We start from the raw sequence: 24306 nt of genomic DNA, 5'->3' as shown, positions 1-24306 counted from the left end.
GCGATATGGTTGGGGGGTAGCTCAACCAAACTTAATCACAACGTGAGTGTTTATCACTGCTGTGTATCCCTGTTGTTGTTGTTGTGTATGTGTGTTGTTGTTGATGTTGTGTATCTGTTGTTGATGTTGTGTGTGTGTCACAGTGACACGGCCCTCAGTCCCACGTTCTGCAAGGTCTACACCCTCGCCCCGTTAGTGTGATGTTGATGATATTGTTGTTGTGTATCTGTGTTGTTGTTGTTGTTGTTGATGATGTTGTTATTGTTGTTGTGTGTCACAGTGACACGGTGGCCCCCAGCTCCACGTTCTGCAAGGTCTACACCCTCACCCCGTTCCTGTGATGTTGATGATATTGTTGTTGTGTGTCTGTGTTGTTGTTGTTGATGATGTTGTTGATGTTGTTATTGTTGTTGTGTGTCACAGTGACATAGTGGCCCCCAGCTCCACGTTCTGCAAGGTCTACACCCTCGCCCCGTTCCTGTGATGTTGATGATATTGTTGTGTATCTGTGTTGTTGTTGTTGATGTTGTTATTGTTGTTGTGTCACAGTGACACGGTGGCCTCCAGCTCCACTTTCTGCAAGGTCTACACCCTCACCCCGTTCCTGTGATGTTGATGATATTGTTGTTGTGTATCTGTGTTGTTGTTGTTGATGATGTTGTTGATGTTGTTATTGTTGTTGTGTCACAGTGACACGGTGGCCCCCAGCTCCACGTTCTGCAAGGTCTACACCCTCGCCCCGTTCCTGTGATGTTGATGATATTGTTGTTGTGTGTCTGTGTTGTTGTTGTTGTTGTTGATGATGTTGTTGATGTTGTTATTGTTGTTGTGTGTCACAGTGACACGGTGGCCCCCAGCTCCACGTTCTGCAAGGTCTACACCCTCACCCCGTTCCTGTGATGTTGATGATATTGTTGTTGTGTATCTGTGTTGTTGTTGATGATGTTGTTGATGATGTTGTTGATGTTGTTATTGGCGTCTTCTGGTCCAACACCAATGGAGACTGGGCTCTAAGAAAAGCTGTCTCGGGTGTGGACCAATCAAATTCAAGGACAGTGCATATTATTATCAGAGTTGTCTTTTTTTGTTTGCATTCTGACTGCTTGTGTTGTGGTTATTGCAAACATGATGCCTTGAATAAAGGTGTCAGTTTTTGTGCCATTTAAAAGGGTAAAACCTATTCCTATATGTTGTTATTGTTGTTGTGTGTCACAGTGACACGGTGGCCCCCAGCTCCACGTTCTGCAAGGTCTACACCCTCACCCCGTTCCTGTGATGTTGATGATATTGTTGTGTACCTGTATTGTTGTTGTTGTTGATGATGTTGATGTTATTGTTGTTGTGTGTCACAGTGACACGGTGGCCCCCAGCTCCACGTTCTGCAAGGTCTACACCCTCACCCCGTTCCTGGCCAGCAACCGTGAGAAGCGCGGCCTCGCCCTGGACGGGAAACTCAAACACGAGGACACCAACCTGGCCTCCTCCACCATGTGAGGCACCCTGACACACCCACGCACAGACACACGGACAGACACACGCACGGACAGGCACACAGACTGACATACACACACACACACACGGACAGACTGACAGACACACGGACACATGGATGGACACACACGGACACACACACACGGGGACACAGAGATCAAAGACAAAGATCCCCCGTATAGCCTTAACAGACTGTAGGGGCAAGTGCTGTTAGCGAGCACCTATGAAGGCCGGAACGGTACACGAGGTGGTGGGTGGCCAGCACCACGCCCGACCGCCTTTGTCTCCCTAGTGGCGATGCTTACACACCGCACCAGGTACTCATTCGAGGCCGAGTCGACCTAGGGGAGGCCCGGGACCGGTTCAGGTAATCGTCACTGGTGTTGGCCGTGAGCAGGAATCGAACCCGGGTCGCCAGGTTCATAGCGCAGTGTAGCGCTAACCGCTACACTACCGCTCCCCACAGACACACGCACAGACAGACTCACGCATGGACAGACACAGGGACGGACGAGCGGACTGAACGCGCGGACAGACAGTGGGATGGTCAGGTTTAATTTGCTGTTGTTGTTTTTAACAATTGGCAACGTGTGGCTTCGTTGTGCGTTCGTTCAGAGTGAAGGAGGGCGCCAACAAGGAGATCCTGGGCATCCTCGTCTCCTACAAGGTCAAGGTGAAGCTCGTGGTCTCGCGAGGAGGGTAAGAGACGGGCGTGCGAGTTGGCGGGCGGGCGAGCGAGTTGGCGAGTGGGCGAGAGGGGGAGCGGGTGGGCAGGCGAGTGAGTGGGTGGGCGAGCGAGTGGGCGTCGGGCGAGTTGGCGGGTGAGCGGACAAGCGGGAGGGTGGGCGAGCGGGCGAGCGAGCGGGGGAGCGGGCGGGCGGGCGTGGAGTGGGAGAGAGGACGAGTTGGAGAGAGGGTGGGTGGGCGAGAGGGGGAGCGGGTGGGCGAGCGAGAGGGTGAGCGGGCGAGCGAGCGCGTGGTTGTACGTGTGTACGCACGCGTGTGTGTGTGTAACGCACGAGCGTCGTGGTGACGTCACCGCCACTTAGCGGCGAATGGCGGTTGTTGTTGTTGTTGTTGTTGTTCGTACGTTGGACTTCTTTCTCGCCGTACATAGCCAGCCATCATAGGCCTCGGCGGATGGCGCATTTCCGTGGGGTAGCGGCGGAGGCTGGCTGTGACTTCCGGTCGGCGCATCTCATTGTTTATCACGTAGCAGCAGTAGTAGCAGAGCTTTCACGAGCTACTATCATCCATAGTAGAGGGTTTTTTGTTGGGTTAGGTCGCTTGAATTATCGGAGGTTGTGTCGCTAACCCCGCCGCCACCCGGCACGGCCGAGCGGCAATGGTGTTTGCGTCACGTAAACAAAAACGTGCCCACTTGGTTGCTAAGTTGAGCACACACACACACCGGTTGTTGTGTTGTTGGAGAGTAAACCCACGACAACATGCGTGTATAGTGCAGTTTATAGTGTAGTTTAAAGTGTAGTTTGTAGTGTGTAGTGTGTAGTGTAGTGTGTGGTAATGTATAGTAATGTATAGTAGTGTATAGTGTAGTGTATAGTGCAGTTTATAGTGTAGTTTAAAGTGTAGTTTGTAGTGTAGTGTGTATTGTAGTGTGTAGTGTAGTGTGTGGAAATGTATAGTAATGTATAGTAGTGTAGAGTGTAGTCTATAGTGTAGTGTATAATGTAGTTTATAGGGTAGTTTGTAGTGTAGTGTAGTGTGTAGTGTAGTGTGTAGTAATGTATAGTAGTGTATAGTGTAGTGTGTAGTAATGTATAGTAGTGTATAGTGTAGTGTGTAGTGATGTATAGTGTAGTGTATAGTAGTGTATAGTGTAGTGTGTAGTGTCGTCTATAGTGTAGTAATATATAGTAATGTATAGTAGTGTATAATGTAGTGTGTAGTAATGTATAGTGTAGTGTATAGTAGTGTATAGTAGTGTAGTGTGTAGTGTAGTCTTTAGTGTAGTGTGTAGTAGTGTATAGTGTAGTGTATAGTAGTGTATAGTGTAGTGTAAAGTGTAGTTTATAGTGTATAGTGTAGTCTATAGTGTAGTGTGTAGTAATGTATAGTAGTGTATAGTGTAGTGTATAGTGTAGTGTATAAACACACCTGTCAACGCCTGATCAGTGCCCTACCTTATTACAGACCAATTCAGACAATATTGGTCACCCCGTGCCCCTAATAAATCTCAACGTTCATCCTTCAAAGTCCCATCACAAGCGAGAGAAACACAAACAAACCTACAGCATATTCGTGGTTCTTTCGGTCAAGTCGCGTGGATAGAAAATACAACTTAAATCAAAAATAAAAAAAAATTCAATAAAAAATTAAAAGCAATAAATAGGAAACATTATTTTCAATTTTTTTTACTTTTCATTTGCTCACTTTTAATTTTCTATCCATGCGACTTTACCGCGGCCGCGTGGCTCGATTTCGCCGTACAAGACTACCGGCCGGCAACCGTTGGCGTTGGCACGGCACGCCGCCACATCTACACTTCGGCGCGCGGGGAGTTAAACCCAACCCCAACGTCGGCAAGCCGCTCGTCCACGGCCCGCTCGTGCACACTCGCCACGCCCACAGGGCGCTGCTGTGCGTGTTAGTCCTCCAGTGCGCAGGCAAACCCCGGCATGGGGCGAACTCGGGAAACGAATTTCGTTTACTTGACACGAACCACGACCACCACCTTTACCAAGCGGCGGTGTCGGTGTCGGTGGGTTTTAACGATCCTCACCGCCCCCCCCCTCCCCGACGAGCAAAAACCTCCGTTGTGGATCATCTCATTGTTGTCGTCGTCGTCGTCATCATCTCATTGTTTCATTTTTTCTTTATGTTCCAGAATTCTGGGTGACATAGCAACAAGGTAAATTAATGCATCGTCTCTCATTACACCGCATCGCATCGATGTTTTTTTTACACGTGTGTAAAAGATGTGTGTGTGCGTGTGTGTGTGTGTGTATATATATGCGCGACGATGATGTGTGTATGTTGAGCTTTTTTCATCTCGGCTAGTGAGATATTGACTACCTCGCCTAGTGTGCGGGAGGTCGTGGGTTCCATCCCCACCCCCTGGCGATGCCTGTATTTGGCGAGATGTTAACTCTTTCGCCTGGTGTGCAGGAGGTCGTGGGTTCAATCCCGACCCTGACGATGCCTGCTGCTGCTGCTGTATATTTGGAGTTTGCGTGTCTCTCTCTCATCATCATCATCATCACAGTGGCTAGGAGATGTTAACTTCCTCGCCTGGTATACATGAGGTCGTGGGTTCGATCCCGACCCTGACGACGCCTGCTGCTGCTGATATTTGGAGTTTGTGTGTCTCTCATCATCATCACAGTGGCTAGGAGATGTTAACTACCTCGCCTGGTATGCTGAAGATTGTGGGTTCGATCCTGACCTTGACGATGCTTTATATTTGGAGTTTGTGTCTCTCTCATCATCATCATCATCACAGTGGCTAGGAGATGTTAACTACCTCGCGTGGTATGCTGGAGGTCGTGGGTTCAATCCTGACCCTGACGACGCCTGCTGTATATTTGGAGTTTGCGTGTCTCTCTCTCATCATCATCACGGTGTCTAGGAAATGTTAACTACCTCGCTAGGTATGCTGGAGGTCGTGGGTTTAATCCTGACCCTTGACGCCTGCTGTATATTTGGAGTTTGCGTGTCTCTCTCATCATCATCATCACAGTGGCTAGGAGATGTTAACTACCTCGCTAGGTATCCTGGAGGTCGTGGGTTCAATCCTGACCCTTGACGATGCTTTATATTTGGAGTTTGCGTGTCTCTCTCATCATCATCATCATCACAGTGGCTAGGAGATGTTAACTACCTCGCTAGGTATGCTGGAGGTCGTGGGTTTAATCCTGACACTTGACGCCTGCTGTATATTTGGAGTTTGCGTGTCTCTCTCATCATCATCATCACAGTGGCTAGGAGATGTTAACTACCTCGCTAGGTATGCTGGAGGTCGTGGGTTCAATCCTGACCCTTGACGATGCTTTATATTTGGAGTTTGCGTGTCTCTCTCATCATCATCACAGTGGCTAGGAGATGTTAACTACCTCGCTAGGTATGCTGGAGGTCGTGGGTTCAATCCCGACCCTTGACGATGCTTTACATTTGGAGTTTGCGTGTCTCTCTCATCATCATCATCATCACAGTGGCTAGGAGATGTTAACTACCTCGCTAGGTATGCTGGAGGTCGTGGGTTTAATCCTGACACTTGACGCCTGCTGTATATTTGGAGTTTGCGTGTCTCTCTCATCATCATCATCATCACAGTGGCTAGGAGATGTTAACTACCTCGCGAGGTATGCTGGAGGTCGTGGGTTCAATCCTGACCCTTGACGATGCTTTATATTTGGAGTTTGCGTGTCTCTCTCATCATCATCATCATCACAGTGGCTAGGAGATGTTAACTACCTCGCTAGGTATGCTGGAGGTCGTGGGTTCAATCCCGACCCTTGACGATGCTTTACATTTGGAGTTTGCGTGTCTCTCTCATCATCATCATCACAGTGGCTAGGAGATGTTAACTACCTCGCTAGGTATGCTGGAGGTCGTGGGTTCAATCCCGACCCTGACGACGCCTGCTGTATATTTGGAGTTTGCGTGTCTCTCTCTCATCATCATCACGGTGTCTAGGAAATGTTAACTACCTCGCTAGGTATGCTGGAGGTCGTGGGTTTAATCCTGACCCTTGACGCCTGCTGTATATTTGGAGTTTGCGTGTCTCTCTCATCATCATCATCACAGTGGCTAGGAGATGTTAACTACCTCGCTAGGTATCCTGGAGGTCGTGGGTTCAATCCTGACCCTTGACGATGCTTTATATTTGGAGTTTGCGTGTCTCTCTCATCATCATCATCATCACAGTGGCTAGGAGATGTTAACTACCTCGCTAGGTATGCTGGAGGTCGTGGGTTTAATCCTGACACTTGACGCCTGCTGTATATTTGGAGTTTGCGTGTCTCTCTCATCAGCATCATCATCACAGTGGCTAGGAGATGTTAACTACCTCGCTAGGTATGCTGGAGGTCGTGGGTTCAATCCTGACCCTTGACGATGCTTTATATTTGGAGTTTGCGTGTCTCTCTCATCATCATCATCATCACAGTGGCTAGGAGATGTTAACTACCTCGCTAGGCATGCTGGAGGTCGTGGGTTCAATCCCGACCCTTGACGATGCTTTACATTTGGAGTTTGCGTGTCTCTCTCATCATCATCATCACAGTGGCTAGGAGATGTTAACTACCTCGCTAGGTATGCTGGAGGTCGTGGGTTCAATCCCGACCCTGACGACGCCTGCTGTATATTTGGAGTTTGCGTGTCTCTCTCTCATCATCATCACGGTGTCTAGGAAATGTTAACTACCTCGCTAGGTATGCTGGAGGTCGTGGGTTTAATCCTGACCCTTGACGCCTGCTGTATATTTGGAGTTTGCGTGTCTCTCTCATCATCATCATCACAGTGGCTAGGAGATGTTAACTACCTCGCTAGGTATCCTGGAGGTCGTGGGTTCAATCCTGACCCTTGACGATGCTTTATATTTGGAGTTTGCGTGTCTCTCTCATCATCATCATCATCACAGTGGCTAGGAGATGTTAACTACCTCGCTAGGTATGCTGGAGGTCGTGGGTTTAATCCTGACACTTGACGCCTGCTGTATATTTGGAGTTTGCGTGTCTCTCTCATCATCATCATCATCACAGTGGCTAGGAGATGTTAACTACCTCGCGAGGTATGCTGGAGGTCGTGGGTTCAATCCTGACCCTTGACGATGCTTTATATTTGGAGTTTGCGTGTCTCTCTCATCATCATCATCACAGTGGCTAGGAGATGTTAACTACCTCGCTAGGTATGCTGGAGGTCGTGGGTTCAATCCCGACCCTTGACGATGCTTTACATTTGGAGTTTGCGTGTCTCTCTCATCATCATCATCATCACAGTGGCTAGGAGATGTTAACTACCTCGCTAGGTATGCTGGAGGTCGTGGGTTCAATCCCGACCCTGACGACGCCTGCTGTATATTTGGAGTTTGCGTGTCTCTCTCTCATCATCATCACGGTGTCTAGGAAATGTTAACTACCTCGCTAGGTATGCTGGAGGTCGTGGGTTTAATCCTGACCCTTGACGCCTGCTGTATATTTGGAGTTTGCGTGTCTCTCTCATCATCATCATCACAGTGGCTAGGAGATGTTAACTACCTCGCTAGGTATCCTGGAGGTCGTGGGTTCAATCCTGACCCTTGACGATGCTTTATATTTGGAGTTTGCGTGTCTCTCTCATCATCATCATCACAGTGGCTAGGAGATGTTAACTACCTCGCTAGGTATGCTGGAGGTCGTGGGTTCAATCCCGACCCTTGACGCCTGCTGTATATTTGGAGTTTGCGTGTCTCTCTCATCATCATCATCATCACAGTGGCTAGGAGATGTTAACTACCTCGCGAGGTATGCTGGAGGTCGTGGGTTCAATCCTGACCCTTGACGATGCTTTATATTTGGAGTTTGCGTGTCTCTCTCATCATCATCATCATCACAGTGGCTAGGAGATGTTAACTACCTCGCTAGGTATGCTGGAGGTCGTGGGTTCAATCCCGACCCTTGACGATGCTTTACATTTGGAGTTTGCGTGTCTCTCTCATCATCATCATCACAGTGGCTAGGAGATGTTAACTACCTCGCTAGGTATGCTGGAGGTCGTGGGTTCAATCCCGACCCTGACGACGCCTGCTGTATATTTGGAGTTTGCGTGTCTCTTTCTCATCATCATCACGGTGTCTAGGAAATGTTAGCTACCTCGCTAGGTATGCTGGAGGTCGTGGGTTTAATCCTGACCCTTGACGCCTGCTGTATATTTGGAGTTTGCGTGTCTCTCTCATCATCATCATCACAGTGGCTAGGAGATGTTAACTACCTCGCTAGGTATCCTGGAGGTCGTGGGTTCAATCCTGACCCTTGACGATGCTTTATATTTGGAGTTTGCGTGTCTCTCTCATCATCATCATCACAGTGGCTAGGAGATGTTAACTACCTCGCTAGGTATGCTGGAGGTCGTGGGTTCAATCCCGACCCTTGACGATGCTTTATATTTGGAGTTTGCGTGTCTCTCTCTCTCTCTCCCCGTGGTGGCCGCGTGGATTTTTCTCCGGGTCCTCTGGTGTTTTTTCCTCCACATTTTCGAATCGGCGCCACGCGTTCGGCTGCCACCACTTCGTTGAGCTGCTATCATTGGTGATGGCCAGGTGGTCGCGTCTGAAAAAATAGCTACATAGCTCATTGGGCCTTGCCTGGTTTAAATACAAAATAGTTTACCGTTTAAGTGTCGTCTTTCCCTCCACATTTAGAATGGACGTCGCCACTCGTCCAGAGTATTTGGGTGCTGCTACAAATTTCCACGCGATGACGACGACGATGATGATGATGATGGTTGAGCAGCTATCGCTTGTGATAAGCCCGGTGGTCGCTTCTGACAAAGCGCTACGCGGCTTCAAGTGGGGGCCTTTTACACACCTGGTGAAATTGAAGCAAAACTTGTTTAATGTAATGATAATAATGATGATTATTATAATAAGTCGACCCTTGGTTGAGCAGCAGCTATCGCTTGTGATAAGCCCGGTGGTCGCTTCTGACACGTTAATAGTTTTAGTTTTAGTTGGTCTTCCGAGCCTGACTGGTTCACTCGGCCACGCAGCGCGTTAACGGCGCTCCCGTGGTGGCGTGCAAGTCGGCGTGTGTGCGTGCGTGCGTGTGTACGTATGTTGTATGTGGGGAGCGCCACTTAGGGAGACAAAGGCGGCCGGGCGTGGTTGCCGGCCACCCACCCCGTCGTGTGCCTTCATAGGCGCTGCTGCTCGCTAACAGCACTTGCCCCTGCAGCCTGTTAGAGGCTACACGGGGGATCTTTGTCTGTGTATAGGTGCTGCTGCTACTCGCTAACAGCACTTGCCCCTGCAGCCTGTTAGAGGCTACACGGGGGATCTTTGTCTGTGTGTTGTATGTATGTTGCACATACCTCCGATGAGCGTGGCACGCCGACCAAGACAGAGAGAGTCGTGACGAAGTAGAGAGGGTGGTGGAAAACGAGTGAGCGGTGACGAGCGGCGTCCACCCCCACCCACCCCCACCCACACCCACCCACACCCACCCACACCCACCCACCCCCACCCACCCACCCCCACCCACCCCTATGTCGTCGTGCCCAGCGACGTTGCGGTGGAGCTGCCCTTCACCCTGATGCACCCCAAGCCCCCCGAGGAGTCCATCTCACGTGCAGGCTCAGGTCAGTCCCACGAGACGCCCCCCCCCACTCCCCCCCCCCCCGCGAGTTGTTAACTCCCTCGCCCGGCGTGCGGGAGGTCGTGGGTTCCATCCCGACCCCTGGCGACGCCCGTATGTGTCGAGATGTTAACTCCCTCGCCCGGTGCGCGGGAGGTCGTGGGTTCCATCCCCGACCCCTGGCAACGCCTGTATTTGTCGAGATGTTAACTCCCTCGCCCGGTGCGCGGGAGGTCGTGGGTTCGAACCTGGGCAACCGCAGACAGAAGCGTACGCTGCCCCGCCCCCCCACCCTCCCCCAGCCGTGCGGTGTGAATCGGTGTGAGTGGTTGTTACTGTGGTAACCGCTCACCGGGGTTTTCCCTCTTGGCCCTGGTGCAGTGGCGCCCGACAGCGATGCGCCGGTCGACGCCGACTTGATCGTCTTCGAAACAAAGTAAGTCAACGAGGCCACTTCCCTGTGAGTCAGTGAGTACCCGCGTGAGTCTACAGGTCTTTGTGTGAGTCTGTGGGTCTCTGTGTGAGTCTGTGGGGTCTCGGTGTGAGTCTGTGGGTCTCGGTATGAGTCTGTGGGTGTCTGTGAGTTTGTGTCTCTGCATGAGTCTACAGGTCTTTGTGTGAGTCTGTGGGTCTCTGTGTGCATCTGTGGGTTCTCTGTATGAGTCTGTGGGTCTCGGTGTGAGTCTGTGGGGTCTCGGTGTGAGTCTGTGGGCCTCGGTATGAGTCTGTGGGTGTCTGTGAGTTTGTGTCTCTGCATGAGTCTACAGGTCTTTGTGTGAGTCTGTGGGTCTCTGTGTGCGTCTGTGGGTTCTCTGTATGAGTCTGTGGGTCTCGGTGTGAGTCTGTGGGGTCTCGGTGTGAGTCTGTGGGTCTCGGTATGAGTCTGTGGGTCTCTGTGTGAGTCTGTGGGTCTCGGTATGAGTCTGTGGGTCTCTGTGAGTTTGTGTGTCTCTGCGTGAGTCTATGGGTCTCTGTGTGAGTCTGTGGGTCTCTATGTGAGTCCGGGGGGCCTCGCTATGAGTCTGTGGGTCTCTGTGAGTTTGTGTGTCTCTGCGTGAGTCTATGGGTCTCTGTGTGAGTCTGTGGGTCTCTATGTGAGTCTGTGGGTCTCTATGTGAGTTTGTGGGTTTCTGTGTGAGTCTGTGGGTATCTGCGTGAGTCTGTGGGTCTCTATGTGAGTCTGTGGGTCTCGGTATGAGTCTGTGGGTCTCTGTGTGAGTCTGTGGGTCTCTGTGAGTTTGTGTGTCTCTGCGTGAGTCTATGGGTCTCTGTGTGAGTCTGTGGGTCTGTGCGTGAGTCTGTGGATCTCTATGTGAGTCTGTGGGTCTCTGTGAGTTTGTGGGTCTCTGTGTGAGTCTGTGGGTCTCTGTGTGAGTCTGTGGGTCTCTGTGTGAGTCTGTGGGTCTCGGTATGAGTCTGTGGGTCTCTGTGAGTTTGTGTGTCTCTGCGTGAGTCTATGGGTCTCTGTGTGAGTCTGTGGGTCTCTATGTGAGTCTGTGGGTCTCTATGTGAGTTTGTGGGTTTCTGTGAGTCTGTGGGTATCTGCGTGAGTCTGTGGGTCTCTATGTGAGTCTGTGGGTCTCGGTATGAGTCTGTGGGTCTCTGTGTGAGTCTGTGGGTCTTTGTGAGTTTGTGTGTCTCTGCGTGAGTCTATGGGTCTCTGCGTGAGTCTGTGGGTCTGTGCGTGAGTCTGTGGATCTCTATGTGAGTCTGTGGGTCTCTGTGTGAGTCTGTGGGTCTCTATGTGAGTTTGTGGGTTTCTGTGTGAGTCTGTGGGTCTCGGTATGAGTCTGTGGGTCTCTGTGTGAGTCTGTGGGTCTCTGTGAGTTTGTGTGTCTCTGCATGAGTCTATGGGTCTCTGCGTGAGTCTGTGGGTCTGTGCGTGAGTCTGTGGATCTCTATGTGAGTCTGTGGGTCTCTGTGTGAGTTTGTGGGTCTCTGCGTGAGTCTGTGGTTCTCTGCGTGAGTCTGTGGGTCTCTGTGAGTTTGTATGTCTCTGCGTGAGTCTATGGGTCTCTATGTGAGTCTGTGTGTCTCTGTGTGAGTCTATGGGTCTCTGCGTGAGTCTGTGGGGCTCTGCGTGAGTCTATGGGTCTCTGTGTGAGTCTGTGGGTCTTCATGTGGGTGTGTGCATTCGTTAGCACAACGTTGCGTTCCAATCCCCCTCACGGTGACGATAATTATCTGAACCGGTCCTCGGCCTCCCCTAGGTCTACTCAGCCTCAAATGAGCACCCGGTGCGGTGTGTAGTAAACATCGCCACTGGGGGAGAGACAAAGGCGGCCGGGCGTGGTGCTGGTCACCCACCACCCTTGTGCCCCATGCCGCCCTTCGTAGGCGCTGCTGCTGCTGCTGCTGCTCGCTAACAGCGCTTGCTCCAACGCTCTGTCAAGGCTACACACGGGGGGGGGGATCTTTGTCCGGCTCCCCTAGTCGGGAATTGAACCCAGGAAGTTCTGACCGTGAGGCACAAATTGTCGCCGCTTGTAGCCGTACCCAAGCCCCCTGTGTCTTGACTCTTAACTCGGCGTCTAACTGCGTGTCCTCCCCCTGCGCATTGTCGCGCGTGTGTGCGTGTGTGCGTGTGTGCGTGTGTGCGTGTGTGCGTGTGTGCGTGTGCGCGTGTGTGCGTGTGTGTGTGTGTGCGTGTGGTCGTGTGTGTGCGTGTGTGCGTGTGTGCTTGTGGTCGTGCTTGTGTTCCCTGCGCGCCGTGCGTGTGTTCTGTGCGTGCCGTGCCCCAGCGGAGAAGCGTGGGACGATGACATCGTGTTCGAGGACTTTGCGAGGCAACGGCTGAAGGGGGCCAAGGACGAGGAGGAGGAGGAGCCGCCGCCGGACTCGCCCAACGGGAAGTAGGAGGGGGCGGCGGCGTAACCGCCGGTAACCGGCGGCAACCGGCGGCAACCGGCGGCAACCGGTGGCGGCGACGATGGCGACGACGACGAGCGGCATTGGGGTTGGGGGGGGAGTTGACGGCACCCGCGAGAAAAAAAATAAACGGAATATTTTTTATTTTACGCGCGCTGGGTCCAGTGGCTCCCTTGCCTCCATGACGACGATGACGATGATGACGACGATGATGACGACGATGACGACGACGATGATGACGACGATGACGACGACGATGATTCTGCGGGGCACCGTCGGGGGGTGGGAGGGGGGGTGGAGGCGGGGGATTGGGGAGGACAACAAACTGAACGGGCAAAAGCAGTCGTAAAGAAACGAGTTCGCCGATCGAGGCGACGATTTAAAAGCGCCACGGCTCCCAGCGGGAGGAAGAGCGCGTTCCAGACGGCCGCGGAAGCGCGTCTGGAAGCGCCGCGCGATGATGCGGTGACCACCGTCTTTGTTCTACGGTCAGCCAAAAGCTGCCGCTGGTGCCGCTGCTGCTGGTGGTGCTGGTTGTGGTGGTGCTGGTGGTGCTGCTGGAACTGCTGCTTGTTGTGGTGGTGCTGGTGGTGCTGGTGGTGGTGCTGGTGGTGGGGATGGTGGTGGTGATGCTGGTGGTGGGAATGCTGGTGGTGGTGCTGCTGATGCTGGTGGTGCTGCTGCTGATGCTGCTGCTGATCGTGTTGCTGGTGCTGCTGCTGATGCTGCTGCTGGTGCTGCTGCTGATGGTGTTGCTGGTGGTGGTGGTGCTGCTGCTGGTGCTGCTGCTGCTGCTGCGAGGGTGACCACCGGAGTGTCTCGTGATGACGGTTCACGAGCCCCTCGACGGGATGGGCGAGCTAGCTCGGTCCTCAGCGGCGGTTGCAGGGGCGGGTCCGGGGGAGGCCTTCATCCAGCAGTGGATTGACGACGACGACGGCTGACGACAATGGCTGACGACGACGCCGGCCGTTTTCGTGCTTTTCGGGTCGTGCCGTTTAAGCCGCGCGCTTCGATTTTTCGCTCCGATCTTCGCCAAGCGTGCGTCGCCGCCGTGAACCGCTTTGCTTTTTTATTTTTACCGCCGCCGCTGTGTAAAGTCCCCCAACCGAGCTGCGGGGGTAGCTCTTGTTTCAGAAGCGGCCAGCCCGGTGGCCACAGCAGACGATGTTCTCTCGGCGAAGCGGCGGCGGCTCGTCACCGCTGTCGTCGTGCGGACATTAATGGGGCGGCCAAATGCTCAAAAATGCGTGACGTCGATTCTCGCTGTGGAGGGGGACAAACCGCGGACGACCCCGGGGAAAGATCGACGCGACCGCGCTCGCTCGTCCACTCACAGACTTTCCCGCCCACTCGCACACTTGCCCGCCCACTCGCTCGCCCATTCACACACTCGCACACTTGTCCATCCACTCGCTCGCCCACTCACTCACGCGCCCACTCACTCACCCACCCTCTCACTCGCCCATTCCCACCCACCACGCTCCCACTCGCCCACTCACCTATCCGGTCACTCGCTCGCCCACTCGTACGCTCACTCACCCACCCACTCACCCACTCATCCACTCGCTCATCCACTCACTCGCCCACCCACTCATTCACACGCCCACTCACACACTTGCCCATCCACTCGCTCGCCCACTCACACACTCACTCACTCACGCGCCCACTCACGCGCCCACTCACCCACCCTCTCACTCGCCCACTCACCCATCCACTAATTCACTCACCCACCCTCTCACTCACACGCCCAATTACCGACACCCTCACTTACGCGGCCACTCACAGACTCATCCACCCACCCACCCACCATGCTCCCACTCGCCTATCCGGTCACTCGCTCGCCCATTCACATGCCCACTCATCCACTCACTCGCCCACCCACTCACTCATGCGCCCACTCACCCACACACACTCACTTACGCGGCCACTCACACACTCACCCACCCACCCAGTAACTCACGCTCCCGCTCACCTCTCCGGTCACTCGCTCGCCCACTCGTACGCTCACTCACCCACCCACTCATCCACTCGCTCATCCACTCACTCGCCCACCCACTCATTCACACGCCCACTCACTCGTCCACCTACCCAGTAACTCACTGTATTCTCAGCTCGGTTCCGGCTCTGCTCGATAGATTGCCAGTGGAAAGAAACTCCATCCGTGCCATGCTGGCCCTGTGCTGGCCCCGTGCTGGCACAGCTCACGTGTGCAGGTGGAAAAAGGCTATAATCTGATATCTTGTGAGGCCACCTTAGCACAGCTCGGTTCTGGCTCGGCTCTGTTAAATGTGCAGTGGGAATTTAACAAAACCTACCCGTGCCATGCTGCCCCGTGCTGGCCCCGTGCTGGCACAGCTCGGATGTGCCAGTGGAAAAGAAGGGGGGGGGGGGGAATCAGGAACGAGATGGAGCTATCGAGAGCGAGAGTAAGCGGCCGAGAAATCTCTCGGTGTTGCTCCCCACCCAGCGACCGCAATTTGTTGTTGTTGTTGTTGTCGTCTCGCTCGATAGAAATCCCGTCTTGTATATTGTAATGAACTTTCGCTTATCCGTCGCCACGCCTCCCTCCCCCCGAGTCAGCGGTGGCAGCAGCGTCGTTACTGTACCGGATATTGAAGGCGATTTAGAACGCGTTGGTAGGAGGAACGCTTTAACCTCTTGGGGGTCGGGGGGGGGGGGGGGCTCTGGCCCAGAGCATGGGGAAGAGTAGGCCGACGTTTAACCCTCCTTTTGAGTGGGTGGTTCCGGGCGGTTCGGTGATGGCCGGGCGCGGGGGTGGAGGGTGATCATCTCGTGGTGCGGTCACAACGCGCGGTGATCCCCCCCCCCCGCCTTCCGAGAACGTTTGGCCCAGAGAACGGGAAGAGCAGACCCTCCTTTAGAGTGGGGGTTAAGAGATGGGCAGGCGGATGGGGTGGGGTGGGTGGTTGGGTGGGGTGAGTGATTGTGCCAATTCCCGCTCAGCAGCGGCACGGCCCGAGAAATATCATCGCCAAATGATTTTTTTGTTCGTGTTCCCCTTTCTCACCCTCACTCCTCCTCCTACATCCCTCCTTCCCCCTCCGCGTACCTGTGGTAGAAGCCACCGCCGGCACCACCAACGAAACTATCGGTCGGTAGCTCTCTCGGGTTAGCAGACGGTTAAGGACCCATTGAGCTGCTACGTAGCTGACCTGGGGACCACAAAATAATAGCCACTCAACCAAGTGGCGGCTTATCGTCGTCATCAGTGTGGAAATTTACAGTGGCGGCGAAACACTCGAATGAACGCGTGACGTTGATTCTAAATGTGGGAGGGGGGGGGAAACTGGAAGAAAAAATCCACGCGACCACCACGGTGAGAGAGAGAGAGAGAGACACGCAAACTCCAAATATACAGCAGGCGTCAGGGGTCCGGATCAAACCCACGACCTCCTGTACAGCAGGCGAGGTAGTTAACGTCTCCTAGCCACCGTGATGATGAGAGAGAGAGAGACACGCAAACTCCAAATATATAGCAGGCGTCAAGGGTCAGGATTGAACCCACAATCTCATGTATACCAGGCGAGGTAGTTAACATCTCCTAGCCACTGTGATGATGATGAGAGAGAGACACGCAAACGCCAAATATACAGCAGCAGCAGGCGTCGTCAGGGTCGGGATTGAACCCACGACCTCCTGCATACCAGGCGAGGTAGTTAACATCTCCTAGCCACTGTGATGATGATGAGAGATAGACACACAAACTCCAAATATACAGCAGGCGTCAGGGGTCCGGATCAAACCCACGACCTCCTGTACATCAGGCGAGGTAGTTAACGTCTCCTAGCCACCGTGATGATGAGAGAGAGAGAGAGACACGCAAACTCCAAATATATAGCAGGCGTCAAGGGTTAGGATTGAACCCACAAACTCATGTATACCAGGCGAGGTAGTTAACGTCTCCGAGCCACCGTGATGATGAGAGAGAGAGAGAGAGACACGCAAACTCCAAATATACAGGAGGTGTCAATGGTCGGTATCGATCCCACGACCTGCATTCCGCCAATTATGGCTAAGTCGAGCCAGAGAGAGACGTTTGGTTTCCTTTGATTTCGAGTCTCCCCCCCACCCCCGCCCGCCCGCCCGAAACCACACGGGGGGGGTACGAAGTAGTCGCGCTTTCACTCCTCCTTTGAGTCGGGCGGTCTAGACAAGGCTGCAGAGGAGAGCCATTAACACGGGCCGATTTTAGTCGCGCCAAATCGGTTTGTCGATCGCGGTCGTTGCACGAACCGCCACCCGCCGGCAATCCCGCGGCGTTGTTGCCAAATCAAGTGGTTCGCGGTTGCCGTGTGATGTACGTACGTGCGTTGAACTTCTTTAACGCTGTACGTAGCCAACCGTGCTAATCGGAGGTGCGCCGGGGGGGGCGGGGGGGGGCGGGGGGGGTTGAACAATAAACTGAACGAAGGAACAAGCGGTTGGAACCGAGATGAGTTTGTCGTAGACGATCTCAAAGTGCGTGGCTCCTACCGGATTACGAATATCGGAAGGAAGGGAGAGGCGCGGTTCCGGACGCGGATCCCCGGAAGCGGCGCGGCATCTGGCAGCGGGCCCGCCGCGGTGCCCAAGGTCGTCATTTGCCGGCCAGCGCCGACAAAGCCGTCTCTCTCGGCCGTGAGCGGCCGTTGTTGTTTTCTTGCGAGGGTTGAAAACCGTCTTGGTTCCGTAGGGCGCTCGGGGACTCGTCGCTCGTGAAGTGATGAAGAAAAAAAAAACTGGAAATGCTGCGAGGGCGGCTCAATTCGAGGGTCGCCATGCCCCACCAACGGCGAATCCGAGGTATCGCATCGAGAGGAAGAGGTATCGCATCGAGAGGAAGAGGTATCGCATCGACAGGAAGAGGATATCGCATCGAGAGGAAGAGGTATCGCATCGACAGGAAGAGGATATCGCATTGAGAGGAAGAGGTATCGCATCGAGAGGAAGAGGTATCGCATCGAGAGGAAGAGGTATCGCATCGACAGGAAGAGGTATCGCATTGACAGGAAGAGGATATCGCATCGAGAGGAAGAGGTATCGCATTGACAGGAAGTGACATCGCAATGACAGGAAGAGGTATCGCGCTTACAGGAAGTGACATCACAATGACAGGAAGAGGTATCGCATTGACAGGAAGTGGTAAAAACATCAACAGGAAGTGGTATCACGTCGACAGGAAGTCACACCCGATCGGTTCGGAGGCGGCGCCTGCATTTGGTGGAAAATTACATCACGCCGCAGACGGGAAGTCACTGCCTTCGACAGTCAGGAAGTGACATCACAACGACAGGAAGTGACATCACAACGACGGGAAAGTGATGTGGCTCGGATCCGACCGCCTGGCTGCGTGGATTGCTTTCCGGCCGTGCAGTTGCGGACTGTGCCCGGAGTCGTTGCCGATGCACAATCTGCTCCCGTATGACAACGCGGTCGTAACAGGTGGCAGCTGCGGTTTCCTGAAGAACGCCGTGCTACGGAGAAATCGCATAATAATGAATAATACATGCTATAGGAGGGGGGGGGGGGTAAAGCACCAGTGCGTGATGACGCACCTTGAGATGCGTAAAGCAGGGCCGAACAAATACTGAGGGAGCGCGTGGTGGTGGTGGTGGGGGGGTAGGGTAGGGTAGGGTGTGTAGCCGTCTAGATGCATCCAGCAGCATAGCGATGCCTCGTGCGATGACGAGACTCGTCTACGCCGAAGCGGCCTGTTGCGACCGCGCGCTTATTCCAACTCGCGCCGCGATGTGGTGGTTTCCGTTCGCTCGATCGCGTCCGTATATCCGGGCCGAGCAAAAAGTGAGGTGTGGCGGGTTAGCATCCGGAAGCGTCCAGCGTCGTCCCAATGCCTCGTGCGATGGCGACGCTGCCTCGAGGCGGCCGTTACGACCGCCACCCAATTCCCAACTCGCGCGCGGCGACGCAGTAGTTCCGTTGGCTCCGTGCAATTCGCACATTCATCATCGCGTCATGTCCAATTACGCGTCATGAAAACGGCGCGCAGCTTTCTCGGGAGAGGAGCCCCTGCGATCATTGTCGTTATAACTGTAAACCACTAGAGGGCGATGTCGTCTGTGTGTGTGTGACGTGTGACGTGTGCCGTGACGTGCAGCTTTAAACATGGAATGGCGGGTGAGAGGGCGTCACAGTCCCATAATAAAGGGATTGATGGGAGATTTAAAGCTTTCGTGACTGCAAGGATTCGTCTTCGTTGGTTCTTTCGGTACAGTCACGTAGAATGAGAATAAAATAATAAATTAATAAAATAAAATAAGACAATAAAATTCTCGCGACGTTTCGGCCACTTGCGTTGTGGCCGAAACGTGATAATTTTATTGTGTTTTGTTTTATTAATTTATTATTGTATTCTCATTCTACGGGACTTTACCGAAAGAACCAAAGAAGGAGGATTGATGGAGGTTAGATTGCGTAAATGCAGGGTGCTTTAACATTTGTTTTGTTAACACTTACATGGGACAATCGTTTTTAATGGGAAGAAAAAAAAACCCGGATAATACACTGTCAACATGTTCGCTATTATTGTCAACACACGCCCTGGAATCTCATTCCAGGGCACATTTCCCGTGGTATTGAAGCACCCTGTATAACTTGGGATTAACGTAACCCACTGTAACGCATACGACTACATTAACAATAATAATAATGCGATTCATCAAGGATCTCACAGCGCTGTCCAGGACACAGCAGCAGACATACGCCATGGATAATACATAAAATACATAATACAGGTTTTGTTTTGTTTTGGGTTGGATCGCTTCAATATAAATCTGTCGTGAAACCCCTGCCACCACCCCGAAACACAGCCAATTAGTAAGGGGGGTTTTTTCACGTGAATAGAACGTGCCAATTCGTTACTCGTACAGCACTAACCGGTTGTGTTGGAGAGCAATTCCGCAACATTTACAATCCAGCGGCATGGACATTTTCTCCACATATATAAAAAAGTGTGTCTGTTCAAAATGTTTAGCGTACTTTCCCGTCATGCAACAAACCGGAAATTTGCCACGTGGGTACTTTCCAGACTGTACGCCATGCAAAAAATTATTTAAAAAATGCATTTATTTTTTATTTTTTTTGCACGGCAAGTGAGCTGTGACGTCAAATCTGTCACGTGACCCCGCGCACGTTGGGAAGCGTAACGCATTGTGGCGTAGCGGTTAGCGCGCTACGCTGTGAACCACGATTCCCGCTCACGGCCACCACCGGTGACGATTATTTTAACCGGCCCTGGGCCTCCACCTAGGTCGACTCGGCCTCGAACGAGTAAGTGGTGCGGTGCGTGAACATCGCCACTGGGGAGACAAAGGCGGTAGGGCGTGGTGCTGGCCACCCACCCCCTCGTCACATTATTAATACATTAACCCCCTCAGCCCAGCTCAGCTCTGGGTCTACGCAGCCGATCAGCTTGCCTCGGTGATGAGATCACCTTTACCCCACCTCGATTTAAGGGGGCCGTCCATAAATGACGTCACGCACCTAGGAGTGGGGGGGGGGGTGATGAGGAGGAGGGGGGGGGGTGTTTGAGAAATGTGACGTCGCATCAAAATTGCGCAACTTTAAATAAATATAGCCGACACGTATCTACTTAATGAAATATAATTTTTTAATAGTGTAAAGCGATTTGAAGCATGTTTTTTTTGGGGGGGGGGGGGACGGGAGCAGAACTTTGTGACGTCATATTTGAGGGGGGTCAAATATCGTCCAAAATCGCGTGACGTCATTTATGGACGGTCCCTCTAATGGTAAACATCGCCTCACGGGTCAAGCGTCAAACTCCCCGAGTTGCAAACGTTGCCGTGGGGTTTACTTCCCCCAACACACAGCCGGTTGTGCTGAAGTCATAGAGCCAAACGAAACTCTGGTAAATAGGAATAGATTTTCACCCTTCTCTGGCTGCAAAAAAACAACAACAACAACGTGGGGAGGTTGTGTGTTAAGATGGTCCAACACCAAACGGATGCCTCTTGCAAGGCATCATGTAGTGCATTAACCACATGCAAACATGCTCTAACAGTAATAATATTCTTGGTTCTTTCGGTTAAAGTTGTCACCACGTAGAAGGGAAACAATGAAATAATAATAAAAATATAAGACGATAAAATTCTCACGGCGTTTCGACTGCAACACGAGCAGTTGTCATCATCGGGTGTTGCTTGCGTTGCAGTCGAAACGTCGCGAGAATTGTATTGTTTTATATTTTTATTATTTTATTGCTTCCCTTCTACGTGGTGGTGGTGACTTTACCGAAAGAACCAAGAATGTGAATCCCTTGCAGTCACGAAAGCTTTAAATCAAAATAATAATAATTAATAATGTTACATGCATTGTATTTGAAACTGATTGGCCTACGCTAGGGGACAGGAAGCCTTCTTTACGGCCTAGTCTCGCCACCGTGTTAGTAGACCAGAGATCAGCACAAAGACAGTGCCACGCGTATCAGAACACATTCAGCTCGGGGTGAGCAGCTCTATCATGGGATACCTATTTTGCCACTATCAAAGTATGCGTACATTATTAGTCAAGGCCGTAGCCATGGAGTCAACATTGGGGGTGGGGGAGGCAAATCTTTCATGGGGTCTGGGGGTCCCCCCCCCCTCGCCCCACCAGAAAAAAAAAATCTAAATTTAAAAACTAATTTCCTGCCTAAAATATAACAAAAATTCACTAACACATAAGATGGACCTTTTTTATTTATAAAAAAAAAGTGTATTGTATTACATTGCTCTTGTTTTTTTTAAAAACCTTTTCTTGTTCCATTGTACGTAATATATATATGCAGAGAGATGAGGGATTAATAAAGTACAACCATAACCACAATCACTTCAACATAAATCTGTTTGAGAGAGCCCTGATGTGTGCGTGCGTTGTCTTTGCGAGCGATTGGCCTACACCGGCGACGGCAGGCTTCTTCAGGGCCCGGCCTCGCCACCGGCGTCAGGCACAGCGAGCGACGGCAAAAAAAGGCGAACGTCACAAGGGCAATGCCACGCGCATCGGAACATGCCGAGCTCGTGGTTGAGCGGCTGTGTCACGGGATACCTTATCCTGCCAGTATCGAAGGCGCGAAGAATACGAATCATGGTTTTTTAACCTTCGTAGCGATAAAACAAGAGCCGTCACCAAGCGGATTCTAGATTTTTGCAAGGCATCATCATCATCATCAAGTACTCCGCTAAGCACACGCACACGCGCACACGCGCGCACCACGGCACTTGTGCTGCACATGCGAACAAAACGCGCTCTCACAATAACAGTGTTGTGGCGCTGTCTTTGAAGCTGCTTCATGGGCGAGTCTCACCACCAGTGTCAGACCCAGAGGGCAACGCCAAGAGTCAAACAGTACAAGCGCAATGCCACACGTATCAGAGCATTTGCAGCTCGGGGTGAGCAGCTTCATCATGTGATAGCCATACTGTTTGGTTCTTTCGGTAAAGTCACGTAGGTAAAAAAAACAATAACACGTTCTCCTGCGGAGGGAGGAGCTGGCGGTAGGAACGTTGTTGGGTTGCTCGGTCAATGGCCAGAGTCAACAACAACGGCACCACCACGTGGTGTGTTCAGCACAGTATGCCCGACTGTGAGGGGCGGGCACAAGCCGGCGTGAGTAGGTTAAACGTTGAGTTTTATAAGGGGGGCACCACGGGGTGACCAGCCCCTCCCCACCCAGCCCCACCCCTCTCACCCCCTCCCCACCCAGCCCCTCCCCACCCTCCTCTCCCCACCCAGCCCCACCCAGCCCCTCCCCACCCAGCCCCTCCCCACCCAGCCCCTCCCTACCCTCCCCACCCAGCCCCACCCAGCCCCTCCCCACCCAGCCCCTCCCCACCCTCTCCTCCCCACCCAGCCCTACCCCTCCCATTTTTGGATGCACGACGGACGGACACAATAATCGCCTGTGGGCCGGTGGTGTAACCAGGAGGTTCCTACACAGTATAAAGTTCATCGAATCATACTCTTTGCTTCTCTCGGTAAAGTCACGTAGGTAAAATATATATAATTAAATTAAATAAAAAAAACTTCATTTAAATCACGACGTTTCGGAAGCAGCACAAAGCCCCTCCGTCATCAGTTGGTATAGTCACAGCAAAAAGTAATTCGCTGTAAGTCCACTTTACTTCTTGCTGTGACTGTCCCACCTGATGGCGGAGGCTTGTGTTGCTTCCGAAACGTCGTGATTTGATTAACTTTCTTTTATATATCTTTGTTTTTTTACCTCCGTGACTTTACCGAAAGAACCAAAGATTGTGGATCGTCGCAGTCACAAAAAACTTCACACGGGGATACCTCAACAAAGTATGCGTACATTATTTGTATTATTATTATTCAGAGCATCTTGTTTTGTTTGCATGTTTTGCCAAGAAAAAAGTACTGTGCGTGGTTAATGCAGGTCTTGATTCCTTGCAAAAAGGTGTTTGAACATCTTAAAACTTCCCTGTTTTATTGCCAGAGAAGGGGTAGACACCCATTAATGTTGGTTTTTTTTTGTTCCCCCAAACCTTACTGATTGGCTGGGTCGGGTGGTGGTGGTGGTGGTCGCGGGTTTAACGACACACATTGTATATTTACCCGATCTAAACCGCGTGAGAAAAACGACCCTATGTTATGAATATTATTGGTCTCGAAAACCCGCCCCCTCCTACTCCTCCCATGCGTAAGGACGCGTCGCAGTGTATGGACAATCCTGTAAAAGCGGACCGCTGATTTGAAAATCGTTGGTAGCGTGTAGTATCGTAAATACGTGGGGGGGGAGGGTTTATTTCTCCTTAAATATGATGATGTGTAGTCTTCGTTCGACTTTTACTGACACGGTGAACAAACCCAACCCCCCACCCCACCCCAGTTTGATATATCTTGTGGATTAAAAATAAAATGTGCGTGCGTAAACTCGTGTTTTAAGCTGTGGATGTAATTTAAAAGAATAATAATAATAAAAAACACATACGTGAAAGAGGTTGAGCAGCTGTTCTTATTTTACGCGCTTTCATTTTTAACTCGCTCAGTCAGTTGTCTGTTGTTGTGTCCTCAAATCTCGTAACTCGATGTTAACCCACTTCCCAATGTGCTGTCGACTGCAAACTCGGTTATACTTGTGTCATACCGATGACAATAACTATATTCATATTCTTAGTTTTTTCGGTAAAGTCACGTTGAAGGGAAACAACAAAATAATAAAATATATATAAAACAATAAAAAAAATTCTCACGACGTTTCGACCATAACTCAAACGGTCGGCTTCAGGTTTGAGTTATGGTCGAAACGTCGTGAGAATTTTTTTTATTGTTTTATATATTTTATTATTTTGTTGTTTCCCTTCAACGTGACTTTACCGAAAAAACTAAGAATATGAATTACTGCAGTCACGAAAGCTTTAAATAAAAAAAAATAACTATATTATATCGTTAAAAAATAAAAATAAAATGTTAAACGATCCTTTTTACACGCTCTCTATGAACTCACTCTGTTGTCATTGTATCCTCAAATCTCGTAACTCAATGTTAACCCACTTCCCAATGTGGTATCGACTGCAAACTCGGTTATACTTGTGTCATACCGATGACAATAACTATATTATATCGTTAAAAAATAAAAAATAAAATGTTAAACGATCCTTATTACACGCTTTCTATG

General features: G+C 51.6%; 1 protein-coding gene across 3 annotated transcripts in view; it reads left to right on the top strand.

Moving 5' to 3' along the window:
* Positions 1-23625, top strand: part of LOC116957174 (beta-arrestin-1-like) — a 98528-nt gene extending 74903 nt beyond the window's left edge. For 2 of the 3 annotated variants that reach the window (XM_032979172.2, XM_032979171.2), the window contains 6 exons: positions 1353-1490; positions 2107-2190; positions 4340-4363; positions 9710-9786; positions 10164-10218; positions 12524-23625. In XM_032979172.2, the coding sequence (XP_032835063.2) occupies positions 1353-1490; positions 2107-2190; positions 4340-4363; positions 9710-9786; positions 10164-10218; positions 12524-12638 (493 nt within the window). In that variant the 3' untranslated portion in view covers positions 12639-23625. The remainder of the gene's footprint in view (positions 1-1352; positions 1491-2106; positions 2191-4339; positions 4364-9709; positions 9787-10163; positions 10219-12523) is intronic. The other variant, XM_032979174.2, reaches the window with a different exon arrangement.
* Positions 23626-24306: the final 681 nt, after the last annotated feature.

The sequence above is a fragment of the Petromyzon marinus genome, chromosome 70, assembly GCF_048934315.1.
Source record: "Petromyzon marinus isolate PM22_M1 ecotype Great Lakes invasive population chromosome 70, UKy_Petmar_22M1.pri1.0, whole genome shotgun sequence".
In the NCBI taxonomy this organism is placed as follows: Eukaryota; Metazoa; Chordata; class Hyperoartia; order Petromyzontiformes; family Petromyzontidae; genus Petromyzon; species Petromyzon marinus.
The sequence above is the reverse complement of the archived record's forward strand: the minus strand, read 5'-3'. Positions and strand labels throughout refer to the sequence as shown.